The following is a 20,682-nucleotide window of genomic DNA, read 5'->3' on the forward strand; positions in this document are numbered from 1 at the left end:
AATATATTTTTTTAATAAGACATCTGCAGTTTTATTTACATATAAAATAACAATAATTGGACATATTTGTATCATGCATTTAATAAATATTTATAAAAATGTCAAACACTCAATAATATATGTATATTTTCGAAATGTTAAATTCTTCTAATGAGTATATTTAATAAAAACTTTATTTGAATTAAAAACATCTTTTTTGATAAAAAAAATATTTATGTATTATTAAGCATTTCGAAAATATAAATCACTAAGATTAAGACTTTGACATTTTTATAAATATTTATTAAATGATATAAATCTTTCCGATCATCTTTACATTATTTCTTATTTCCTATGTATGTATATGCATTTAAAAATGATAGCTGATTAGTTTCAAGATAAGACACCTGTTAAATAATATATATAATATAATTAATTAATCTCGACGATTGTCAATTACTTTACTATTCAGAGGCAATAAATTTTCCGCCTTAGTTGCTAAATAATGTTAAGAATCGTCGATCTTACCAGCCTAAACATGACGATGGATTCACTACTTTTGGATCAGAACCTGAGACTGATCTGCACGCACGCGGATATCTACGCATGCTTATATAGGAGAGTGCTTCCGTGATCTTCGAGAGACCTTCAAGGTCTATGCAATAAGAATTCAACGCCCTGCCAGTGTATAGGATGTGTCGAGGAATATTCAATGCGCCGAAGGCACGTTCTTGTCTGAAAATATGTACGCGTGTAAAATACATTCCCGTGAATGTATTTCTTGTTCGCATAAAATATTAAGAATTATCGGGAGAGGTTAAGAGAGAGATATTCCCTTGAACTTTGAAAATTTTATTTTAGGACAACGTCTTTCATATTTTAAAAATCTTCTTATCAACAAATAGGAATTATAATTTAAAATTAAAATATGTAATATAAATATTAGAGAGAAATGTGACTCCAAAATATTAAGATATGATAATTATTAATCACGATAGCAGAATTGTGAAATAGATTAGCAACGTTATATGAAAATCGAGAGTGATATAGGATATATGGATTACTTTTTTGTCAACTGTTGGTTCTGGAAGCGTTAAGCTTTTTATCATCGTCGTCGAGCTTGTGGGGTACACTTGACGATCGAACAAAGGGGCTTCGCGATCTTGAGACTTTACTTTTACTCCTCGCCTCTTGGTAACAATAAGCACATTACGCCATAAACACAAGGAGAAGTGGTAGTCCTCGGAGACGTAACAAAAAGCACTCGAACGTGAAATTATGGTCGAAAACGCGCTTAATCTTAATGATCTCATTTATCAATTTCTACTTCATATATGGCATTAAGGATGGCGATTTCGACAAAAGACAATGTGTCAAGATTGAAAAAGCAAAACAATTAAAATAAGATTAAAATCAATCTTTTCTTTCTTAAGTCATTTTTATGAATCGTTTAAAAAAAATCTAACTATATTCTATCAAGACAAGATGAGCTTTTCTAAAGTAATATTTAATTTAAAGTAATATTAAATATATTTATTTCTTCTCAATCAAAACTTACATTCATAAAGATATCATTTTCAATTCAAAATTATATTTTAGCACGACTATCTTCTAACATAAAAATGCTTGGAGTTTTTTCTGGATTCGACACATTCAATACGTATGCAGCGACATATGTATAGACAGTTCTATCTACAGTTTTCCTTCGCGAAACTGTAGGTACGATATTGAATAATTCGCCAAACTTGCCCCTTCTTCTCACGGAGACTTTTTTAAAGCTCCCATAAAGAATTTAGTAAGTTAGGTTCGTGAAAAGTGCATGGACGGGTTTGTATGTTCCCTGTAAATATATTCAATACGTGACCCGACGGCGCGCGGTAAAGTTTCGTTTCGCGAGTGCCATGACGGAGGACGAGCGGGGGCCAAAGCCGAAACTCAAACAACCGTTGATCGCCAAGTCGGTAAACAGTTTTCATCGAGTCGTTCCAAATCCTATTTTGCGAAAAGCCTCACGTAAACGGATAGGTAGGACGCAACGTAGGTGGACGTACTCCATGCGGGCGTAGCGTTGTGTGCTGAAATAAAAGAAATTATAAGAACGAGATCACCCCGTGATCACGACGCTCCGTTGTTTGCCGATCGTCCGTGCGAGACGAAAACTCGGATTCTTCGAGACTGTGTGAGGAAAAATCTGCGATCCCCGATAAGCTCCCAGTGATACGTGATACGGAGGAATTAGTTCTTTAGGTACAGCACCGTGAGAACGCAATGAAGTAGAATTCGACTCGCTCGCAGTTCGACAATAACATGTGATATCGTTCGATGAGACTATTCTAAGAATCTAACGAGAAACAAAGAAGAATTCGAGGAGAGATTACGAGGTAACATAAAGATTCGAAATATAAAGATAAGTTTCGAAATAGTGCTGATTCTCTAGTTCTCTAACAAATTGAAGGTATCAATAAGGAACTAAACACATATATAGAACACATTCATTTAAAGGCAGAAATGGCAACTTTATTGATTAATCGTAGCGATCGGTCGTTCGACCGTGTCAGGACAGGCTGATACAAGTTTAGTCAAAGTGCCTGGTTGATCGATAATCTGGTCGATTCGGACGGTCGTTCCAATGAATCATCATGCGTCCAAGTTGGATGAAGGACGTCTTCATTATCGGCTGAAGAGATTGTCTTGAGAGATGGGCGAAAGATAGTTAATTATAGTGGACGATTCTCCCTTAATGAAGAGCGACGACGGGGTGATGGGCGGTGTAGGTGAGCGGTGCGGCGTGGGCGACGGCGACGGCGGGGGCGGCAGCAACGACCGGTGCGGCGGCGACGACTGGGGCAGTCTTCAAGATCGGTGCAGTGTAGGCGAGCGGAGCAGTGGCCACAAGCGGGCTCTTCACAGACACCTTGTAGGTGTTGGCGTAGCTGGTGGCGACCGGGAGGGTATGGGCAACCGCTACCGGAGCCGCGACTACCGGCGCTGCGTGGAGGGCGGGCGACAAGTAGCCGGGTGCAGCCGTGACGCAGGCCACCAGGGCAAAGAGAGCGACGATCTTGTACATGGTGATTGAGATTGTTGCTTCGTACTTCGGCAGAGCACTGAAGAGCGAATGATGCTTGAATACGGCATCTAGGACCCCTTATATTCGTCGGGACTGACCTCTCCCACCTCTCACGGACCACCCGGTCCCGGCCACAGGTTCCTGTTGCCGCCTTCCTCACGTCGCTCTGGTACCGCCATTGCTCGTTTTTTTTTTCCTTTTCTTTTCTTTTCTTTTCTTTTTTTTTGTTGCGCTGGCCACTTGTTGGAGGAGCACTGCCAAGGACTGCCTCTGATCGTTCGTGGCCTCAACGCAAACCCTTCACCGCCTCGTATCTCGCAGATTTCACTGGTACCCTCACGTGACGTAGCCTCGATGGTGGCGCAGTTGTCTATCATCGTTTTGTTTCTTCGAGAAGGACGCGGAAAATACTCGAAAGGGCGACCATGATTGTTGGTGGCCTTATCTCCGGATTCTCTTTGTTTGCGAATACATGATGCTTGGAGAGGTTCAATGACATAGCCTCGACTATCGATCATCAAACTCTCGACAGTATAACAGAATCCGGAACAATCATACGTAATTATCAAGCGATTTATTGCGTACATATTAACTTTCGGACCGGCCAACAGGCTCAAAATACGAGTTGTTCGAATTGCTTCGGGCAATAATGGCGTTTGGAACAGCTTGTCACTTCCTCGATTAATTCTTGACGTACAGAGACGTGACAATAATAGCCGCTTAATTGATAATGTCGACTGTAGAACATACAGATAATTTTATTATTAAATTTCGCTTTCTTGTTATTGCAAGTCATTACATCTGAGATGCATCTCGTTAATAATATTTAAATAATTAAAGTAGCCTTGACAGCCGTTAGACTGGCGTGGTCTCAGTTAAAATTGTTAACCCGTTCATGTAAAGGATGCTTCCAGGTTGTTTGCTCTGACTTTGGTCATTTAGAAAGCAATGCTTCTCTTCCTCTTTGTACTTTACCCCATTTTAATGCTTATGAATTGCAATGATTTACGAGCCGGGTCGCCTTGCTCGCAGGTTTCTCTCTCGGCGGTCGGACGGTTTTGTTCCACGAAACACGCATACGTTGTTCTAACAAACTTATATGCAACAACAACTTATACGCGTAACTTTTTTTCCTCAAAGTTTTGTTTAAAACTCGTTCATCTAAAAAGTTTTTTTAAACACTTCCAACTTCTGTGTCTGCAATTATTCAAGAACAATCTGCGAAAGATTAAATAATTGAGAACTTTTTTCTCGATTAAATAATTGAGAAAATAATTGAGAGGATTAAATAATTGAGAAGAAAGTTTTTCTCTAGTAACTTTTTAATTTATTTGTTACTCAAATACGTATTTCTATTAAGTTTATAGATTAATCTTTCTCTTACAAAAAAAATATTCGCTTTCAAAATCATTCTTTTATAATTTCCTGAAAAAAATTTCCTCGAAAATTTTATTATTTTTATCTTTTACATCTTTTTTCTTTCAACTTCTTCTATATTTATACCTGACTTAATAATAAATGATCGAATTAATTATCGAATATTGTGGAGATCGAACGATAGTCACGCCCATGTATGTTACGCTGTCCAAAACTGATGGGTGGTGGGAAACCAGAATCGGTGGCGAGAGGCATTGTGACACGAGTCGCGAAAGTAGATGCTCGACTTACACAATTTCGCACGACGCATTTCGCATACAACGTGTCATATGAGCAAACGTATGCATGTATTTGTTGCGTATCCTTATCTCTGTCCTGTGCGTTTGCTCCGTTCCTTACGCAATCATGCATCAACAATGACAATGCGTGACAGCTCGCACTGACGAAAATCGCAATGATTTCGGTGACAACCGGTTAGACGTAACGTCGACTACCGACCGTACCTGCTTTTCTACGCAATGGAGTATGCGTGTGGAATAAAATATGCGTTATTTTACGCAAGATGCAACCGTCATCCTCATTTCATACTTTCGTTAATTGATGAAATTACAACAAATATCGTAACATGTTAAAATTTCACGGATCACTTTTCCGTGACTAAAATTTATAATGCATTCGTTTATATTAAATACTTGTATATACACAAGTATTTAATATATTATTAAATTGATGAATTGATAATTGTGGCATAGCGCATATTCGTTTCTGACGTTATGTAATTATTTACATGTGGTAGACCAATTGTTACAATTATCAATTTTACATTTGGTAGGTTATTTTCCCTCAGAAAAGAGGGGAATTGGTGTATGTTGTACCGACTGTAATATCATTATACTATAATAATATATGATGTGATTATTCAATTTATCCATCATTCAAACATCGTCGAATGGCACGTTCGCATTCGATCCCCTCGCCCGTCTTATCCTCCCAAAACGATCCAAATCTCTTGTACTGCGAAATCTTACCGAATCCGGAAGACCTTGGCAGGCACTTCTAGATCACAAGGATGGGAGCTATAGAAAACCAGTTCTGTTTCGCATAAGAGGGGTTTGGTCCTATAAAAAAGTGTCGCGGAACAGATTTCGGTATCAGTAGTCGAGTAGGTACAACTCGGACAATCTTCGCAAGAAAGTCTCAAGCTCGTCCCAGCGACTTCCTCCACTTCGTCATCATGTACAAGTGCACCGGTCTTCTCGCCCTGCTCGTCGTCTGCGTCGCCGCAGCGCCCGCTCCTGGCTATCTGGCGTCCGCACCCGCTGTCGCGTATTCGGCGCATCCTGCACCCATCGTCCACGCGGCTGCTCCTCTCGCCTACGCCGCTCATGCAGCTCCAATCACCTACGCCGCGCACGCAGCACCGCTGGCCTACTCCGCTCCGCTCGCATATACCTCGCACAATGCGCATCTCGCCTACGCCGCACCTGCTGTCAGCTACATCCACTAATTCTAAGGTGGATCATGATGTAAGAATGTACAGATGTATCACTGCGCGTAATGGCGATAGCAATACTGGAAACTACCAATCAAATTTGGGTCCAAATTCATATTCCTATTGCACATCCTCGGGACTGATACACCTTGTCTTTTTATATCATGAGATGGACCTGCAGGACGTACTTTCCTTGGGAGCACGACAAGGCCCAATCTTCTATTGTCCGAGCGACAATCCCAACAACAATTGTCTGGATATCTTTTTTTCTCGACAGAGAGGAAAATAATACGTATATAATTTTTTTTTATACTTAACGCACATGCAGGGATAAAAATAAATTGATATTTCATTTAATTGTCGCTTGTTTTTATTGTGTGATGTCTGTACGTGGTACATACTGCCGATCCTGCCGCGATAACAGCGAACGTTGACACACTCGAAATGAGATATATATTTCGTCGAGCAGAAAGTAATCCTCTTCGAGTACTTAGGCTTCAAAGAGAATATTTTAATGACGGCGTCGAATGCGCAAAGCTAAATGCGTTCGTAAATAAATCAGGAGGCCTCTCGGCCGTTTTACGTAAATTAATATCGTCATTCGGCAGACCGCCGTCAATCCAACGGCGAATAAATCTAAAGTTTTTCAGAATATTTTTGGTACATCGATGTAAAGCGATGTTTGTTATATATCTTTTTTCGATGTGTCTATTACCATTAGTCGACTACAATATAGAATGGACAAAAAATATTCGCACATCCAATTTTTCTCAGTATATATTCTCAGTATATATTCTCATAGAAGAGACAAACTACAAAGAGTGCTTTGTTTATCAGTATATATCAGTATAAATACAATACAATTTAATAGAAACACTTTGCAAAAATGTAATATTATTCCAGAAGAGAAGAAAAGAATATGCAAATATTTTTATCCGTCGTATCGCGTTTCCAAATACACTCAGCTAGATATTTGTTCGAAAATAAATTTAAATGTGAATATTTATGCGTTTCCTAGTGAAAAGATAGTTCACGCTCGTAAATTACGCATATCGAATTCGCGAGGTCGACGAGGCCACAACCATCGTACCGCCGTAGAAAGTCGCGACCTTCCCGAGGCGAATCGCATAACTTTGCTATACGTAACAACGCCCATCATTCATAGGGACGTCGCTCAAAGTCGCCTGCTTTACGATCCCAAAATAAACCCGGCCACGGCACTTTATTATTACGCAACGTCGACAGCGTGCGCTCTTATTACAAGCTGTATACAAACTATGACCGACATAGTAATTGACAGCGTGTCTATATTCATACTCACGCGATAGGATTGATATGGCTATGCGATGTTACAATGTTGCGTTTATACTCGTTTTACAATAGGAGACGCGCGAGGCATTAATTATAACGTACTGATGCAGTGTTGATGGAAAGATTGCGCTTGACGTTGCAATAGACAACTACGATCTCTCAACAAGCAAATTTAGCGTTAGCGTATGTTTTAAAATGCATTTGAAATACTGGACAGAAAAAAAACTATGTGATATTTAAAAGTTATTCATTCATTTATTGTGATATATATATACTACATCTTTTTCATTGGAAAAACATAACCGAGAAGCATCTCGGATTTTATCTCGCCCTTCTTTAATTATCCTCCACTGTTAGATGTCAAAAGAGCAATGGTTAATCAATTCTTTGAGTTAAATAATTTTTATTATTTTTATTATTTTAAATAAATTTTATTATTTTTAACTTTTATGGATATAAAATGTAAATCAATTCATTTTTGTTAGTTTTAAAGTAAATAACGTGCATGTTAACGTATATATTTGGTAATCAATAAATTTCATTTGAGTTAAATTTAATACATTTTCTTGAGGTAAATTGTTTAACTCCATTGATTTTTAATTAAATTAATGATATTGAATAGGAGCAATGGCGATCTAGAAAAATAATTGGAGCAACTAAAATTGGATATAATTTGACAATCTTTAAATTTAACAATTTCATATTATTCGCAATAATGTTTTATTTGATTCCATGTATTTGCAGCAATTGCAGTCGTTTAATTAAGACTCAGTATCGCGATAAAATAAGGAAGTACCGCGACTTCCGATCGGCTCCGGAAAATGGAACACGGTCACAATCGCGCGCACATTTTTCCACGATCGTTACAGGTGGAAATCCATTTTCGTTTTCCGGAAGGTTTCACCTTGAAGATGACGTTGTTCGCATGATATGCGTGCATTTCTTGAGTTCTCTCGCCGACGAAAACGAGTCATGCATGGGCATGGGTGGAGTCCATGAGGCGACGACCCTGCTCCAATAAATCTGGAGCACGATTGCGTGCAACGATAAGTAAGAAAGTAAATAAATGAATGACCGACTGTCTACAGTCCGAATTCGTAACGTCGTAATATTTTGCCAATTTCGCCATCGTACTCTTGAGCATGATGAAGAATAAACGAAAAGCGCAGGCAGCGCACGTCGATTAATGTACAAGTTGCGCACGCAACTCACAATCACAGTGCCCTTTTTACCGTACATTCTTCGACTAACTTCCATTAAGTCCATTTTCCACTCTGGAGAATATTAAAGTGTTAACAGTTTTCGAATAATCAGCGTGTAAAGAAACGAAACGTTTCTCGCAAATTGAACATCGAGGGGATAACAACAAAATCACGTTTTTCGATTAATTTTAAGTGGATTTCACTGCGATGGAATTTTAAATCAAGATTCAAGGCTCAAGTTGTAAAAAAAATGTGTAATATTAAAAAGGCAAACACGTGTGTAAATTTAACATAAAAAATGATTGACAGAACATTCAGTGATTCTGGGACGCTCGGTATTCGTGACATGCAAATTAAATTCATGTGAAACGAGAACGCACATAATTTACCAAATATCTTCTTTATCAATCTACCTTGGACAGAACTGTTGACTTTAAAGAAATAGAATAGCTTTACAAACAGGTTGCGTATGTATCTACATTATGCATCAATTTAATTAATCATCAGTTTGCTTTCATTAAGACTGAGAATGTTATTTTTGACACATTGAAATTAATAACATTTTTTTGTCAACAAGAATTGAAATAAACTGAAGATTATCTTAACCAAGCGTCTAATTCAATTTATAAGATTACCGATTTCGAATTCTTGATAGATTCGATTTTGATATTATTTGCTATATTAATTTAATAATTTTACCAACCTGTATAAATTTAGAGGCCCACTTAAGAAACCTTTAGCAATCTACTGTATTGAGTAATAAAGCGCTTATCAAAATGTATGATCAAATATTGAGGAGATAAGACGCGACTTTAACGAAGCGAGTACATGTATTACATAAAGCGCGCGTTATTATATAAAATCAAGAAATTGAAGTTACGTTAAAGTAAAAGGACCAAAACGGTCTGATCGGTCTGATAAACAAAGTTTGCGGGTGCCTCGCCTTAGCCTTGATCTACTCTTAAACCTCGCTTCTTCATTGCGCTCATACACATGCTGTTCAACACCTCTTTCTCACCTTGCGCAATGCTCTTACGCTCTGCTGGATGCACGAATGGATGAATGGATGGATGGTCTAAGATTGAATGTATAAAAGCCTTTAATAACCGCGTCCCCGCTCAGACGTGGCGGATCTTTGCGGGTGTAAGATACGCGATACGGACTGATACCGATCAGCGATGGTATGTCTCGAGAGGCCGGTGGCAACGAGCTGTTCGCAGCAACCGCGAAATCGAAAATTAATAACGATAAGATAACGTAACGTCAAAGAATTTTAGCATGTACGCATAATACCAAAGCTGATTTGAATAATTAGTCAGATGACGTAGAAATGTTTGAAAGATATTCTAAAATATTCCTTTTTAACAATTCTTTACGCAACTAAAGCTATAACAGCACATAGAAAAGCAGTGAGACGTAAATAACAGCAAATCTAAATGTTGATTCGCTTACTGCTTATGTATTACTGCTCAAGTTTTTTTGGTGTGCCACAGTCTAAGAGATATCTAAGAGATATCTAAGATCCATTTCTATCAATGTAGGTTAACTTTAATCTTGGATTAATTCTTAAAATTAAAAAAAGACAAGAAGTAAGTTAAAGTTAAGTTAATCTATATCGTTAGAAATGGACATAGGAAGATCTCTGGATATCTTTGTTCCATCTTTAAGTAAGTACTAACAGCGATTCAGATCGCTGTTGAATACGCTATAAGAAATAGAGGCGACGTAAAGTATGAAAATATATATTATGAACATCAAGTACAAAGCAGATGACAATGTTTTTTTTGGCAGTACGGTAGGCTGCGTCTCCAGCCATTTACAAACTTGTCGAAGAAAGCATTATTCCTCGAGACTTTGGTTTGATCCCATTCAATGGTAGTATCCACCATATCCATAACCATGACCATAGCCGAGTCCGTAGCCATAATTACCGAGACCATATCCACCGTATCCAAGACCATGACCATATCCACCATATCCAAGACCGCTGTGAACGTAAGTGACCGGTGGAATCGTGTATCCATAGTGGCCATAACTTATTGATGGCGCAGAATAAGTTGGAGCGTAGGCTACCTTCGTGATAGGTGTGGCGTACGCCACTTTTGTGACGGCAGGTGCAATGTACTTAGTGATAGGTGGAGCTACCGCGACCTAAAGACCGAACGAAAAAGAGAATTATCTCGTTTGTTATTTTGTTTCACATAGCCATATATAAATTAAAATTTCATTAAAAATTTTAATTCTCCCTTAAAATGTGCTCGGTAATTATTATTCCATTTTTTTTCCTCGTCCGAGAGCGTTATTTTACCGAAATAATAATGCGAAACCTTATTTCTACTGAATTCATTTTGCACGAGAGCTCGTTTATGGATTACAACGAGTGAAACCGGAATTTTCCTCCGGTTACCCCGGCCATACGAAGCTGCACCGGTACGGTGATAATCCTTCCCTTCACGTGTCATAGGGTTTAGTTACATGCCGAACCATTTGAGAGCTTACTTTACCTTGTATGTATTGGCGTAGCTAGTCGCAACTGGAGCATGCACGTATGGTGAGATCGACGCCACTCCATGACCTAAACCATAGCCACCATAGCCGTAACCGCCGTAGCCGTACAGTCCTCCATATCCGGAATATAGGCCTTCGGCCGATGCGTAGGCGACAGTGGCGAGAAGAACGATCTGCAGTAAAATGTAGATATGCGTCAAGAATGTTCCTTACGTTTAAAGCTGTTTTTATATACAAATTGCAATGGAATTTGAAACCCAAGATATAAAACTTAATATCGTGCAATGCAGGAATCATTCGCGGAATCAAGATCGCAACTAAATTCGAACGTTATCTATTTGTAGGAACAGAAATTTATTAAAATAATATAAAATATATTTATTAAAATATGTCCCACAGAATACAGTTCTCCGAGAAACATTTTAGGGACATCCTTAGGACATCCCATGGAGAATTATGTTATGTATATGTTATGTATTAGGGTAAGCTTTCACAGTCAAATCGTAGAATTAATATAGAATATGGAAGTTGTTTGATCTATCTTTAGAAATAAAAATTGCATGTCAAATACACATGATTTGATAATTTTCTCTCAAGTCTCGATCTTCAAAAATTACAAAAACTTAGGAAATATGTACAAAAAGAATAGGTTTGCTGAAGTATTTAAAAATGGATACAGATCTGAAAACAATTTTGTTGAATCAACAAAATATAATTAATGCTGCAAAAAGTTTTAACATTCTAATAGTCAGTTTGAAACTATACTCCTATATAAGTATTATATTTTGATAATTCAAACAAAATCATCTTTATTTATAATTAATTAAATTTTTAGATATTTCAGTAAAACCATATAAATATATAAACATAGAAGACAAATGCAATGTATAAATATGAGAGAAATCAAAACAGCGTATTTTTCGATCGAGAGCGTTTTGCCATCAATTGCTTATGACGATAGACATTTCTATGCGAGATTATCCTAAATGACGGTACGAAGGTTTGAAATGGCCAGTTTGCATCGTCGCGCTTAGCCTTCGGCCTTATTTACGCATATTCAAGATGATTTCAAACGCATATCATATGAATGAAACAAGCGTATTCCAGTGCGATAAAATCGTGCCCGCGGCAGCAAGTAAAGTTCGCAGCAAATGTTACATCCAAGCATTTCTCACGATATTGCGAGTCGATTGTCTCTTTCTCTTTGTCTTTCTCTCTCTCTCTCTCTCTCTCTGTATAGCTTTAGATAAGTCTGTTCTCTAGATAAAAGCAAAGTTGTAAGAGGATAACAATTTTCACAGGGAATAAATGTCGAAATGACAATTTTCGAAATACAAACGTTTGTATATCTTGCGCGTAATATATATTCCTCAACATTTCTCTTACACTTAAAGAATCTATTTTTAAAAATTCTGACAATTATACAAAGTTATGTACATATAAGAGACAGCTGGTAAACCCTGCGTTGCCCGGGAAAACCGCGGATGGCTATCTACCTATACACTCTTCACGAGAAAAGTTTCGTCCGCCTCGAGTGCCACGAGTACTTCACTCACCAGCTTAAACATGTTGCTCCAAGTGCTTGCGATCTCTTGTCGGTACTGTGGACTGACTATATCTTGAGTACCCCGTCAGATCACTTATATATCCCCCAGCGGATTGTTTTTGCTCGCGCTCGCGTGTCAAAGATCCAAGGGGGAGAGATGCGGAAAAAAAGTTTTTCCTGCCAATCGCGAACGACGTAAATTCGCAGGTGAGGTAAACAGTGGTGGAGGTCCGATCCTCGGCGTCGATATAGTGGGGTGGGTCGGACCCGGGGACTCGTTACGCGCTCACCTAGATCCTAGATCCTTTGCGGTGCCGTGGATGACTCGCCGCGACCATTCGCACGAAGGACGAAGTCATTATCGGCCCAAGCGAGAAAAGAAGGAAAAAATAAAAGAAGTATCGGTTGTTCGATTTGCATCGTGAGAAAAAGCGCGTTCGTGCCACCTTGAGCGCACACGCGCGCCAACAAGCGCACGAGCGCACGAACCGAGGGAGGAAAGGAGAGAGGTTCCCACTTCCCTCGTCTCTCCTTCGTCTCTTCACCCCGTCGACCCCGGCCATTCTCAATCGCTTTCTGTAATTATTCGCGCGTCTATGATCTTGTCTGTGCTCCGCGAAGCGTGAACAGAGCAACACGGGGACCTCGACCGATCGAATGTGGCACGCGGTGGTGCGGAGGTGATATACTGATATACTGACGATACACAGAGAATTCTCTCTCATGTTTTATCATAATTTTCTCTTGTTACTTGTTATTTTTTTTTTATATTAGCATTTATATACTAGCTTCTTATATTATCCTCAAATTTATCTATAAATTTATTATCTATTTTTCTCGCCGGCATTGTTATAAATTTAGCTATTCTATGTCTTTATATATCTCTTTTATATATATTAAAAGAAAATTTTATTTAGATTTTTCTTATTGCAACGTTACGATATCTTTTTTTTGCATACTATCGTTTTATATTTTCATTTCTATATGTATTTCACTAGATTCTCTTTTTGACAAATATATCACTATATGCATCGATCTCGATGTTTCTACGATCGATACTTCTAGCATTCGAGGATGAGTGGGTGTGTCAATGTGAGTGTCACTTCCGGTTGCCATCAAAGCGAAAAATGAATCATCTCGCGTATGCAACGAGCTCGTGGAAATGCGTTGTCTGTACATAACTAGCATAACAATACATTGTACAACTCGATTATTCATGGAATTCACTCGCTCACAGAGATAATAATGCGGATCGTGAGCGCAAAAAAAAAAGAACGGAGAAAAGAGAGGCAGCGTACTTCATTAACCGCGGAACAAACATTTTTGCGTACTCTTTCCTTGCTCACCTCAATGTCGTATACCTGCAGCCTTGCTGGTCGCGGCGGATTATCTTCATCCTTATTGCGACTCGTGCTTACACGTCACCTCGTATACACCGCCGGTAAACACATAGTGGTAACGCGAGCATGAAAAATTTCCGCATAATAAACGTTTACTATTCACTGTCACCTTCTTAATAAACTACATGTTGCATCATACATATGGATGTATGCAAATATTTCTTGCCCTTAAGACATTTTTATTAAATCGTTTATTTCCTTTTTCATGTGTCTTTGACGTGTAGATCGACTTGTAGATTTGAAAAACAACTTTGTTCTTACATTACTTGATCAGAAATCCAATATTAATATATAGATTGTCGTTCAAGAGTGTAATACTTCATTTATAAATTCTTTCAATCAATTTGAAACAAGTCTCTCTCTCTCTCTCTCCCTCTCTCTCTCTCTCTCTCTCTCTCTCTCTCTATCTATCTATCTAATACAAATTTTTCAATATTAATATCATACATGAACATTAATTTTTTTCAAAAATCTGTATTTAAATAAATTTTACAGAGATAGAATTACTACTAATTTTTTTTTATTCACATACACGAATAATTTTCCGTTTATTTTAACGAGCTAGCATTTATACATCGGAATTAAACGGGCAATTCTATATATCCCCTTCCGTTTTCGCTGGTCTTTTTTTTTCGCATTGCGCGGCCATTTGTAACCAACCCTAATGGTTTACGATGCGATTAACTCGCCTGCGCGCCTCGGTATCTACTATCTACGGTATCTACCCTTACGTGCAGCCACGAGGCACGCCTAGACCGATCGCGAATTGGGGCTAACGAAGATAAATATCGGCGTGATGTACGTATATCGCAAGTGTATATCTACGTTACGACGTGCTGTGTATATTGTATATACGCGAATTCTCTTTACGTGAAACGCAAAATGTCGCTGCAAGACAAACGGTCCACTGTCTCTTGCCTCCGGGCCCGCAGGCGATCGATTTTTAAAAGACGGCCAACTACCGACGAGAGAGCAATGCACAATTGAATGACGATGCACAATATGTACAAAGGTATGTACAGAGTGTCTCGCTTATCGAATGTTAATTTCTTTTTAAATTAACGAATTCCTCGATCAGTTGGGAATTGATTTTTCCTTGGCGAGAAATACCGATAACTTTCGAGATATAAATGATTTGAAAAAAAATCTTTTTGCGAATTAAACCTCCGTTTCTACCAATGTAGTTAAATTTTTATTTCGATTTAAAACTAGCTTTTCCTTTTCTAATTCTAAGAATTAAAAAAAAAAAAATAAGTCGAACTAAGATTAAAGTTAATCTACTACGGTAGAAATGGGCATCCATCAAATGGATTTATTATTAATGCGTCCTTTTATAATTTTAGACGGAATTAATTTTATAAAATCCTAATTAAAGCTTATTTACGCGAGGCTAAAGAAAACTACGATATAAATCCCCGATGACTTCCTATGATAATCAAACTGAAAAAAATTCGAATCCAAATTGAAGAAATTCATCGTTGCAAAAAATAAGTCGCGAGAAGTTGGACACCTTGTATTTAAACCGAAAGAGTTTAAATCCGTTAATCCGTGAATCCTGCGCGTTTTATATGATACATGGTACTTTTTAGTTATTGTTCTATTTTGCTTATCGGACAACGTCAGCTCCGCCGCCGTTAAATAAGTCCTCTTGCTTATTCTATATCGACGTCGATGACAAGCAGCAATAAACGTTTGTAAACACGTCCGCTTTCGTATGAGATGACAGGAGACCGCGTAAGTATCACGCTTATCTTGTTTTCTTTCTTTTTCTCATAACGCCATTATATAAAGTCGTTCGCAACCGAGGTCGTTAACGAGAACCGAGAAGAAGATGCAAGATCGCGAGAAACCGCACGGCGGGAAACAACACACCCGGTGACGGAAACTAGAACACCGTGATCTAAATCCCAAGTTTATGCGTCTGCATTATTAGCATTAGCATTCCGTGTGTGGACCAAACGTGTGCTCGGCCAAGGAGTGTCCGACTTCCCCGCCCATTCTCGCACACATTTCTGTGGCGGTTACGTAAACGCCCTCACGTCAGGTTAATGCGGACATGCAACTCCGCAAAAGCTTACATTCTGACAAACCTTCAAATTATTTCTAAAAAGTTTCTTAAAAAAAAAGCAATATATCATAAAATTACTGCAGTAAGCTTGACGCAATAGTAGACGTATGTATGCAATCTACATTTTCTTACGTATTTTTAAAAAAATGTTTGGGTGAGAAAATCCTTCCGGAATCTCGCTTCCATCTCGGGGATTTCGAATCTCCGATGTAATATTGGCCGATATTTCTCCCGCTGTGAGTGATCGCCTCATTTTTCGCTGGACATTCAGGTGATGCGTGACATCACGTCGCTTAACAAGTTCTCGCCTCGGCAATTGTGCAATTATTGTTTGCCAATAATGTTCTCGATCGCAAGGACTGATCGAATGCGAGAGAATGTGGCTGATTGTACGACGTCGGCAATGTCGGCACCGGCAATCGGCAGTGATGCCGGACGTGATGTACGAGCCTCCGATACGCGCCCCGCTGCGATTTATTACGGCGCGTTATCGCGGCGTCGGGAATTGTAAAAGAATCGTTCCCAGGCGTAGAATGGAGTATCCCGAAATAAATCGACGAGTGATTTTTAGTCGGCTAAACGGAGACCGTTGCCGTTATTCCGCGAATGAAAATAGCATTTAATAAAATTAATAGAAGTAATCGTGAAATTAAAAGCGCGTATTAAAATTGAAATACAGCGAGAATAAAACATAATAAATTTAATTGCGAGAAGCATATAATGAATGCGTTGCTGCTGGGTAACAAGGAATATTGTGAATAGTACGCCGCTTGAAATGTACAAAATGCGTAGTGAAGAAGAGATCGGTTTCAATTTTTAATTAAAGTATAAAGTGTTCTTCTTCCTCTCTCCTTCTCTCTTTGACTTGGAATATGCAACCGAAGGTAAGCAAGCGCCGTCAGTGGTGCTTGCGCGTAGTGTTTTACTTGAAGGAGAGGAAACAGGAAACGTTTCCCCGATACGTACATTTCGCATTATCTCCGTAGCGACCGGAGGTTACCCGGAAACCACGCGCAAACCCCAGAGTGAGAGAGTGTTCCGTTTTCGTCATTCTGTTCTAGACGTGGTTAAGAGGATGCGAGAGAAATGAGTGCTTCTTACGCGGGAAAATGGAGCAGGAGCTTCTTTTTCTTTCTTTTCTCATCTTTTTTCTTATTTTTCTTTTTCTTTCTTTTTCTTTTTTTTTTTCCTTTCTTTATTTTGTGCACGTAATATACTTTCGACGATGGGAGACACGCGGAAGACAAGGAACAACAAACTGTCGGCCGACGTTGGCTCGGCTACATATTATTTTACACTCTAAGAAGATACGAGGGTGAGACGATAACTACGTAAAGAAGCGACGAGAGCGGAAAGGAAGCAGCAGGTGTAGCGAGCACTCGATAAACATCTTCCGGAGATGGGGACGATCTTCACTTCTCCTCACCCTCGCCCTCTTCCTCCTCATCAAACTCTCCCTCCTCGTCGGCAGTTGCCTCCTGGTATTGTTGATACTCGGACACGAGATCATTCATGTTACTCTCAGCCTCGGTAAACTCCATGTCGTCCATACCCTCGCCAGTATACCAATGCAGAAATGCCTTGCGTCGAAACATCGCGGTGAATTGTTCCGATACCCTCTTGAATAGCTCCTGTGATGCAGAAATAATTACATTTTCGATATAATTAGTCCTTTCTGCTTTTTAAGTAATACATTTAACGAACCGAATGACGGATAATTTGTTTTTGGAAAATTTGCAACTCTGAGAAATCGATTGAAAATTTAATTGATTCACAGTCGAATTCTCTCTTTGTTTGACAACAACCAAACGGCAAACGAACCTGAATAGCCGTAGAATTGCCAATGAAAGTCGCGGACATTTTCAGACCCCGTGGGGGTATATCACAAACGGCAGTTTTCACGTTGCTCGGTATCCACTCGACGAAATAGCTGCTGTTCTTGTTCTGGATATTGAGCATCTGCTCATCTACCTCCTTCATCGACATTCTGCCACGAAATACTGCGGCCACTGTCAAATATCTACCGTGTCGCGGGTCGCACGCGGCCATCATGTTTTTCGCGTCAAACATTTGTTGAGTGAGTTCGGGTACCGTGAGTGCTCGATACTGTTGCGAACCTCTAAAATATCATTTTAGACTTAATAAGAATTATTACGGACTCTCGAAATTGAAATAATGTAAAAAATTAGGCAAATGAGATGCACAATCATTGATTTTATGTATATATAAATTATATTTTTGTCCATTAAGTACTGCACCGAACTCTCATTTGTCTAATTTCCTACATTATTTTAGAATTTCGTCGAAAGCAAAAAAGCCAGAAAATTACGTACGCGAATAAATTTTCCTCTAAATAATTAATTAATTAATTAATTACATTGATCTTATTGCATTGCAATTTAGAAAATTTCATTTAAATAAAATAGCGATATGACATCGACTCTTATAGTACTGATGCTCCATTTAATAATTAGTTTCCCTTAATTTAATTAGTTTTCTTTGGGAATATGAGACCTAGAAGTTAGAGGGGCAAAGCCGGGGATGAAGAAATGCAGACGCGGGAAGGGGACCATGTTGACGGCGAGTTTCCTTAGGTCTGCGTTAAGCTGGCCGGGAAATCTCAGGCAAGTGGTAACGCCGCTCAGGGTCGCGCTGACGAGATGATTGAGATCACCATAGGTTGGCGTGGTCAGCTTGAGAGTCCGGAAGCAGATATCATAAAGCGCCTCATTGTCTATGCAATAGGACTCATCTGTATTCTCCACCAGCTGATGTACCGAGAGAGTGCAGTTGTAGGGCTCGACTACGGTGTCCGATACCTTCGGAAGGAGGCGAGAATAAACGCTGACGTGGAACGTATGGTATCGGTCGCGTATCGCGCAAACATGAATACACAAACGAGAGAGTACAAGTATTGTATGCTGGCAACGCGCTCAGTATTGTCCTATTAAGGACAAAAGGTCGGTTCCTGGCGGGTGCTTTGTCTCGCATCCATTGTACCTTATCCTGCGCGCATCAGAAAGACTTTCATGTTTGCGCCGCAGCGAGACACGCTCCGCGGATGATTCCCGATACACATGGAAATTCGAAACGTAACTCTCTTGACGTGAAATCCGATCTCGTATTGTTTCCGAAAGTCAATGAAGATTTCGTCCGTGAATATAGAGAGTATGTCAAAATTATTTCTTTTAAAATCATACTAGACGTGAAACGTAAAATCGTGAAATCATAGAACCGAAAAGAGATCTGAATTTCTGATTTCAACAGAAAAGAGCGATTAAAGAATGACTGTGAAATTAAAATGAAAATTAAATTCATTCATGGAATAATATACCTTTGGCGAAGGTACCACGCTGAAAGTCATCATGATTCTATCAGGATATTCTTCGCGTATTTTGGAGATGAGCAAAGTACCCATGCCGGCACCAGTGCCACCACCCAGCGAGTGTGTGAGCTGGAATCCCTGGAGGCAGTCGCAGCTCTCGGCCTCCTTGCGAACGACGTCCAAGACGGAGTCGACGAGTTCGGCGCCCTCGGTGTAATGTCCCTTGGCCCAGTTGTTACCTGCTCCGCTTTGCCCGAACACAAAGTTGTCTGGTCGGAATATTTGACCGAACGGCCCCGAACGAACCGCATCCATTGTCCCAGGTTCCAAATCGACCAAAATCGCACGTGGCACGTATTTACCGCCTGTCGCCTCGTTGTAGTAAACATTTATTCGCTCCAACTGCAGATCTGAGTCACCGTGATACGTGCCAGTGGGATCGATCCCATGCTCGTCCGAGATCACCTCCCAAAACTGTGATCGTTGTAATGAGAAAGAAATATTTCATTCGAATAAAAATTTCTCAAGATTTTCTCGATAATTCGATATACAATCGATATTTTTTTTTGCGTGTGCGTAACATATTTCAAGGTTATACATAAATATTTTTCGTTTCAATTTTCTTGGATAAGTATATTTATTTACTCTACTTTAAGCTCTCGTGTATTCGCATTGGACTGGATGGGACTTATATCTGAGAATTATTCAAGGACTTGAAATATACCTTTGCTCCAATCTGATTGCCACATTGGCCTGCCTGAAGATGTACTATCTCCCGCATGTTCGTTTAACTTCGACTTTGCAAATTCTCTTCTTCACCACGATACGCGAACCCGTGAGTGTAGCGAGACGATGAAATCAAAACTCTTCGTCGTCGTCTGTTTCCGTTACCTTGGAAATGCGTAACGCGCACGTATTCCGGAAAACGGGGAAGTGCGAGAACACACCGTGAGATAAGGTCGAGAGCGCAAAAGATCTCCGATACGCGACGAGACTCGTAATAATTCCGATGAAGTCCCTAACCCTAAGAACCCCGTAACTCGAGTAATTTGGTTGAGTCAAACTCGCGTTCCCATGGATACATGCCGAGCGAGAAGAGAGTATCTCAATTCCGCTTCTGTTTCGGGACAATTGAATGTAACGTTGATGAACAAAAGACTCACACCGCGACGTATCTGCTCGTATTGTTCGTCGGTATTGAATTGTCGGAAAGAAATTCGTACATCTTAGTGGATGTTAAATCTTAATAACTTGAACACCTCTTAGAATAAAATACGATAATTTCAATTCGAATACATTTATTTAGGTATATAATTCAATAACTTGAGACATTTAAAAAAAATCTTTTTATAAGATTTTAATCATCTTTATTGAAATCGCACAGTACATCTTTTTTTTTTAAAC

At 39.2% G+C, this 20,682-nt stretch overlaps 5 protein-coding genes across 5 annotated transcripts in view; 1 reads left to right on the forward strand and 4 right to left on the reverse strand.

Annotated features, from left to right (window-relative positions):
• The window catches only part of LOC108685139, a 1,522-nt gene extending 965 nt beyond the window's left edge, over positions 1-557 (reverse strand). The window contains exon 1 of the mRNA XM_018189800.1: positions 508-557. Within this exon, the coding sequence (XP_018045289.1) occupies positions 508-519 (12 nt within the window). The 5' untranslated portion in view covers positions 520-557. The remainder of the gene's footprint in view (positions 1-507) is intronic.
• A 1,917-nt stretch (positions 558-2,474) lies between these two features.
• On the reverse strand, positions 2,475-3,089 carry LOC108685181 (cuticle protein 70, isoforms A and B-like). The gene has a single exon (XM_018189859.1). It carries the CDS (start codon positions 3,047-3,049, stop codon positions 2,717-2,719), a length of 333 nt encoding a protein of 110 aa, XP_018045348.1. The 5' UTR covers positions 3,050-3,089; the 3' UTR covers positions 2,475-2,716.
• A 2,483-nt stretch (positions 3,090-5,572) lies between these two features.
• On the forward strand, positions 5,573-6,277 carry LOC108685183 (pupal cuticle protein C1B-like). Its single transcript, XM_018189860.1, has one exon. The coding sequence runs from the start codon at positions 5,661-5,663 to the stop codon at positions 5,931-5,933; it is 273 nt and encodes a 90-aa protein (XP_018045349.1). The 5' UTR covers positions 5,573-5,660; the 3' UTR covers positions 5,934-6,277.
• Positions 6,278-10,191: 3,914 nt separating this feature from the next.
• On the reverse strand, positions 10,192-12,555 carry LOC108685180 (cuticle protein 64-like). Its single transcript, XM_018189858.1, has 3 exons — positions 12,496-12,555; positions 10,936-11,112; positions 10,192-10,582 (listed from the first exon to the last, which is right to left on the reverse strand). Exons 1-3 carry the CDS (start codon positions 12,505-12,507, stop codon positions 10,301-10,303), a joined length of 471 nt encoding a protein of 156 aa, XP_018045347.1. The 5' UTR covers positions 12,508-12,555; the 3' UTR covers positions 10,192-10,300.
• Positions 12,556-17,365: 4,810 nt separating this feature from the next.
• On the reverse strand, positions 17,366-20,059 carry LOC108685098 (tubulin beta chain). Its single transcript, XM_018189736.1, has 5 exons — positions 20,003-20,059; positions 19,288-19,752; positions 18,468-18,772; positions 17,775-18,072; positions 17,366-17,584 (listed from the first exon to the last, which is right to left on the reverse strand). Exons 1-5 carry the CDS (start codon positions 20,057-20,059, stop codon positions 17,366-17,368), a joined length of 1,344 nt encoding a protein of 447 aa, XP_018045225.1.
• Between the last annotated feature and the right edge of the window lie 623 nt (positions 20,060-20,682).

This window comes from Atta colombica, unplaced genomic scaffold, assembly GCF_001594045.1.
Source record: "Atta colombica isolate Treedump-2 unplaced genomic scaffold, Acol1.0 scaffold146, whole genome shotgun sequence".
In the NCBI taxonomy this organism is placed as follows: domain Eukaryota; kingdom Metazoa; phylum Arthropoda; class Insecta; order Hymenoptera; family Formicidae; genus Atta; species Atta colombica.